The 6,268-nt window shown below is 42.4% G+C and overlaps 2 protein-coding genes across 2 annotated transcripts; one reads left to right on the top strand and one right to left on the bottom strand.

The window, feature by feature from the left end:
- LOC117478146 (gap junction alpha-9 protein-like) lies at nucleotides 1-1,869 on the top strand. The gene has a single exon (XM_034125063.1). The coding sequence runs from the start codon at nucleotides 60-62 to the stop codon at nucleotides 1,557-1,559; it is 1,500 nt and encodes a 499-aa protein (XP_033980954.1). The 5' UTR covers nucleotides 1-59; the 3' UTR covers nucleotides 1,560-1,869.
- A 938-nt stretch (nucleotides 1,870-2,807) lies between these two features.
- On the bottom strand, nucleotides 2,808-6,190 carry LOC117477549 (c-Myc-binding protein-like). Its single transcript, XM_034124228.1, has 5 exons — nucleotides 5,880-6,190; nucleotides 5,563-5,635; nucleotides 4,414-4,462; nucleotides 3,237-3,366; nucleotides 2,808-3,152 (listed from the first exon to the last, which is right to left on the bottom strand). The coding sequence occupies exons 1-5, from the start codon at nucleotides 5,988-5,990 to the stop codon at nucleotides 3,108-3,110; spliced, it is 408 nt and encodes a 135-aa protein (XP_033980119.1). The 5' UTR covers nucleotides 5,991-6,190; the 3' UTR covers nucleotides 2,808-3,107.
- Nucleotides 6,191-6,268: the final 78 nt, after the last annotated feature.

The raw sequence follows: 6,268 nt of genomic DNA, 5'->3' as shown, positions 1-6,268 counted from the left end.
ATCCATTATCTATTAGGCTTTACCTTGTTTGTTTTTTTACAGAACTGCTAATATAAAAAATGGGAGACTGGAACTTCCTCGGGGGGATTTTGGAGGAGGTGCACATCCACTCCACCATGGTCGGCAAGATCTGGCTGACCATCCTCTTCATATTCCGGATGTTGGTGCTGGGCGTGGCAGCGGAGGACGTGTGGAACGACGAGCAGTCGGACTTCATCTGCAACACGGACCAACCTGGCTGTCGAAACGTCTGCTACGACCAGGCCTTCCCCATTTCCCTCATCCGCTACTGGGTGCTGCAGGTCATCTTTGTGTCTTCCCCCTCCCTGGTGTACATGGGCCACGCCATCTACCAGCTGCGGGCTCTGGAGAAGGAGCGCCATTGCAAGAAGGTGGCTCTCCGCCGGGAGCTGGAGGCGGTGGACGTGGAGCTGGTGGAGGTGCGGAGGAGGATGGAGAAGGAGATGAAGCAGCTGGAGCAGGGGAAGCTCAACAAAGCTCCGCTGAGAGGCTCTCTGCTGTGCACCTACCTGGTCCACATTATGACCCGCTCCGTGGTGGAGGTCAGCTTCATGGTGGTGCAGTACTTTCTGTACGGAAACCGCCTGAAGCCTCTGTTCAAGTGTGAGAGGGAGCCATGCCCGAATGTGGTGGACTGCTTCGTGTCCAGGCCCACCGAGAAAACTGTGTTCATGATCTTCATGCAGGGCATCGCCTGCATCTCCCTCTTCCTCAGCATTCTGGAGATCATGCACCTGGGATTCAAGAAGCTCAAGAAGGGCATCCTGTCCTACTACCCTCATCTGAAAGACGACATGGACGATTATTACGTCGACAAGTCAAAGAAGAACTCAGTCGTGCATCAGGTTTGCATTGGCACATCTGCGGGTCGCAAGAGTACCATCCCCACGGCACCATGCGGGTACACGTTGCTGTTGGAGAAGCAGGGCAACGGACCCACCTACCCTCTTCTGAACGCCTCCTCGGCCTTCGTCCCAATAAAAGGGGACCCGGTTGCAAAGCCGGACGGCCACAAGGACGGCAAGGAGGGGGTGCCGAGCCCCACGGAGCAAAACAGCAACTCCAACAACACGAGCAGCGAGACGCGTTCCCCTCCTGCAGACAAACAGGAAGAGCCAGAGGAACCCAACCACGGGGACATGGAGTGTGCCGCCTCTGAGTACCCCACCCTCCCCGTAGCGGACCCCTCGTCCTGCGCAGCGCTGTCAGGCATTGTGAGGAAGTCTCGGAGGGTCAGTCCACCGTGGAACTGCTCCACTCTGGTGGAGGGGAACGGCTCGGACAGTGACTCCTACCACGGGAACAACAGCAGCGTGAAGCTCCGCAGCAGCTGCGTGGGACCCCGAGCCAGGATCCTCTCTAAATCAGACATTAAGAGGCCGAGCAGGTCTCAGAGCCCGGACTCTGCGGGGGAGCTGAGCTCAGTGTCCCGACACAGCAGGGAGAGTAACAGCCCCCCCGCCTCCTCTCCAAACCGCAGAGTGTCAGCGGCCAGCAGCGGCAGCAGCAGAAGAGCTCCAACTGATCTGCAAATATAAACCGTTTGCTCCGACATGGCGACACAAACTCTCAATAAGCCATATGTGGATGCAAGTTGTTGGAACGCTATATTCCTGCACTTCACACAAAAACGCACAAGATGTCATTTTTTGCCACTAGATATCTCTCGATAAAAAATGTGACGAATTTGGTTGTGAAGTATCGATGGATCCTTGGAGTTGCCAACATTACAGTGATTGCAGTCAGCTCCTCACGGACAGGATTCTGCTTTTTTTCATCGTTCAGGAGGGGTTCACTGGAAGCCGAATTATCCGCAGAGCTTTCCTATTGTTCAAAATAAACGGACCCACTGAGAAAAACCAATGAAAAGACTTAATAAAGCAGTCTTACATTGAATCTGTGTTTGTCGTTTCTACAGTCAGGTTTGATGAACGTATTGGCTAACATTAGCTCAGTTTGTTTGACTTAAGACGTCCACTGACTAAAATCCTTTATCCAATTCAAATACAGAGTTGAAAGGAGCAGATCTACAAAGTCTATTGTAAAAATTATGCTTCAACTGGATAAAAAGTATATTTATGACAGCTTCTGAAAAAAACAATGACGCATGCAAAAATCGGATTACGACGCCATTACAGATGCGGCAAACAGACCGTTACCTTGAAAAAAAACGATTTCTCAAGGTTTCAACATTTTTTGGAAGCATTTGTGATAACTTAAGTACACAACTAAATATTTTAATTTGGGAATGTTATGTATTATACCCCTGAGAGACATTTAACAAGCGGAAAAAAAGCCTTTGTTGCCCATTTAGGACATTGCAGTTATTAGACCAATGAAAAGCCTTTACATTTTGGGTCAGATTACAATGGAATGTTTTGTTTTGTTACTTCAACACGTCTGTTACAGAGATATTAAATGGACATTTAATGATTTGATTGTACGCAGCAGCTCTGTCTGAATGATTAGAGGGCAGTGGAAAACTGAAGCACAAATCTATAAGTTGTTTCAGGTCACAATGTGCCGTTACACAACGGGATACTTTTAAAATCGTTGATGCTGTCTGATTGAATTAAACTCAGGCAGAAGGAACGTTCAACACAATGTCACAATGAAGTGCTAAATATATTTGTAGTGACAATGATAAAAAATGCATCATTTATCAGACTTTAATTTCCCTTCACACATAAACTGCGACCTCTAAGTTATATATTTTGTATGACCCCTTTTTTCTTAGCAAAGCATTCTAATATCAACATATTTAAAAAAAATGAAATGACCTTCCAAAAGAGTATTGTCTTTTTTATTATGTATTTATTTCAGATGAATGGATGTGTGATGTAAGCAGAATCCTTTGGTTGTAAATAGAGATACTGTATGAATTCAAGGGAATGGCTGATATCATATTCTGTAAAAGAAACATTTTTATTTATGACATAGGATAAGTTGCTTCTTGTTATATGACAAACAACAGCAGTGATGTTATATTCATGGTTCATCCATTATTATTTAATAAACATTTACACATTCTTCCAAAAGAATGCTTAACGTTTTCTTCTATTTTGTACATGACAAAGCCCCTCCAGCTACTCTGCTGCTCTCTCTTCTGGCGATGGTTCGTATTGCATCAGCTGGAAATGAGATTAAGGCAGGGGTTAGAGTACACTAAGGCACAAGCAGCTCTGGTTATTTTTTTATTTAGACTTGCATCTCACCCTGTTTTTCAGCTCTTTATTCTCCCCCATGAGAAGGTTGCATTTCTGTTGTAGGTCAGCCAGCTCCATGCGAAGAGTCTCAACATCGGCCGGCTCTGGACTGGCCGCTCCGAGGTGAAGCTTTATGAAGCTGTGCAGCTGGTTAAGGTCAACGTGCGCTCTCTGTAAAGCCATTATGTGAAGAAAAAGTATGATTTCTGCAGGAATCACCGCAACTATTAACTAAGGTACATTAACCTAAAGCATGGTGCTAAACTGCAGTCTTGCTGGGTTCAATTATCTAGCAGTGGTTTCACACTTTGGTTTTCTATACATAAAGAAAATCAATGTTTATCTGATTCCCAAAGACACAATTGTTTATCCAGATGAGAAGAAGGAGCAAAAAATTATCTGACAAAAGGCCGCCTAAATTAGAGATTTCTAAAACCAGCTGAATGGCTGTTTATCTCTCTAGCTGTTTTGACATTTTAAACAGGGGAAATACTGGGCTTTATAACGACTGGCTGATATCTTCCACAGCAATTGTCCAGTCAGCCTAACACCTTAGACCAGGCTTGTGTCAAAAAATCTCTAAGCACACTGTAAACTTTTCCTGGAATTAAATTGATGTTTAATCATTGAGTGACGTGTCATAAAAAATGTCTTGTTAGGAAATGTATGCTCTCAAGAAGATTTCCCATTGCATTTACAGAATGGAGAAAATGTGGCTTGTGAACGCAAAGATAGTGTTTTAAGTCAGTCATTTGTGTTGCCATGTAGGCTCAAGTACAATAGGGACCAAATATCTCAGCTTTACATGAATTATAGACTGGGTATTCTTATTCAATACATTTGTGTTCAATGTACCACGTCCATAGGTGAAGAGACTGAAATGCTATGTTTCTCTTAACATTATTTTCTTATAAAACACACTGTATCCCTTTTTGTATTGGGGTTGGGCAGGGTAATCAATTTTGATACACCAACACTTGTTTTTAAGTTGTGATTAGTAGCTTTACAGCTTCCTTTGGAACCACAGTTTTCGTCCTAGGAGGCTGGAATTTGGCACGGGGGACAAGTGATTGTGAGGTACAGTGTGAATGGGTGTGTGCACGCGCGTCTGAGGGTTGCTGCTAGTGTAAATTAGGCTTGTAAACCCCAATGGCTCTGTAAAGCTGCACACATGAGAAAAGGATACTCCAGTGCATTGTCAGGTTTGTCGGCCTCTTCATAAAGTGCCACTAATACTGCAAAAAGAGAAAGAAAACAGTGATGAAGCAGCACAACAGAGATATCATGTCACTTAATGGATAGGCTCACCAACATGCACTGATTGCAAATGTACAGGAGACAGTGGATGGTTGTAAACACTTCTTGGTTCAGTGCCTTACTTCAGGATTTCTTGTGTAGGAGCTACAATTAGCAATGTTACCTGTCTTACCAAATCAATCAAATAATGACTAAAGTGTGCCATTGTTGTAACCCGCCCCATTACAGGGGTAAACTTTCAAATTAAGGATTAAGAATAAAGAAAAGTGATGAGACCACACCACAAATTCCCCAAGAATACAATATATTCACTCCTCACTTTTGCCTTCCTTTTAGTCTACTAACCCATCATCCAAGGGTAGTTTTCACTATCTGTAAAAAATAATTTTTGGACGGACACTATAATTTACAGTTTTTTACTATGTAAAATCTGAATTTTCTTTAAAATAAAAAACATTTATATTGATTCTGACACTTCTACATCCAACTCACAGATGTAACCTTGCTTTGATAAAATAAATTATTCATATAACCCTTTTAGAAGTTAAGTTGTAGTCATTTGTTTTGGGCATGTCATTTTCGAGCCTGAAACATGAAAAACAGGCTTGGTGCTTAACAGGTTAAGAATGACTTCCACATCCACATTATTGAGCTGTTTCTGAAACTTTTTTTGTAGAACTGAGTCCTAAACGAAGAGCTCTGTTTGTATTTGCCCTTAACAAATAAACCTGGTGCTGACATTTAAAAAAACGTTAGAATAATAAAGTATAGGCCTACTTTATGTCTATATACCCTATAGCGTATGTTAATCTAACTGTTTACCTACAATACATTCTAATCTAATATGATTTTCATAATTTAAAATCCATCTATATCAGCACTTAGTTTAAATATAAATGTGGTCTTAAACATCACTTTCACAGCTGAAAAGCAGTGTTTTGGTGGTAAATAGGCACCTTTTTTCACACAGCTTTGACATTTCCCCATGCAGAATGGACCCTTTTGGTCAAAGGTTTTATAACCATTCCTTTGTCCCCTAAATGCTACAACACTGGATCTGAATAGCTTTTATACCCACCGCTTGTTATACTGTCAAGGACACCGGATTTTTCAAGATATCTTCTAAACTGTTCTCTCTTCGATTCCGGGGCCTGAAACACAAGATTAATATTTGACTATCACAAACTCTTTGACTCACTGAAGGTTAACAGCACACGTCTGACTGGTTTATCCATTAAGAAAACAATTGTGGATAAATAATTTTCAGACTCCGGTTGAGGGCAGTTAACTGCTTCACCATGCTAGCTAGTTAGCACACTCTTCACACGAGCAACTACAGCATTTATTTAGCGAGCAGAAACAAATACCAGCTATAGAAAGAAACCGGATGCTTACTCTGTAGTGGGCCATGGGTGCGAGGATAGCTGTGTTTTTACAGATGTCTAAAAATGGGCGACAGGTGTATAACTCTATGCTGCTGTATGTTTGTGAGTTTACAACATACATGAGGTGGGTTCGTTGCCATAACAACACATTAAAACGGCTGCCAAAAACACATTTTTCATTGACCTGTTTTGTAGATAAACTTTTTGTTGGAATAAATTAAACTGTCCACCTGTTAAAATACGTTTACATATTTATGTTTTTCGTTTTGTATTAATTGTACAAGCTAAGGAAGCTCGAGCAAGAGAGGGCGTGCAAGCTGTTCGTCATGTGCCCTTACGTCACATCCGTACAACAGATCTATAGATCATAAGGGCTATAAAGCAGGTGTAGCTAGCCAG

Source organism: Trematomus bernacchii, unplaced genomic scaffold (assembly GCF_902827165.1).
Source record: "Trematomus bernacchii unplaced genomic scaffold, fTreBer1.1, whole genome shotgun sequence".
Taxonomy (NCBI): domain Eukaryota; kingdom Metazoa; phylum Chordata; class Actinopteri; order Perciformes; family Nototheniidae; genus Trematomus; species Trematomus bernacchii.
The sequence above is the reverse complement of the archived record's forward strand: the minus strand, read 5'-3'. Positions and strand labels throughout refer to the sequence as shown.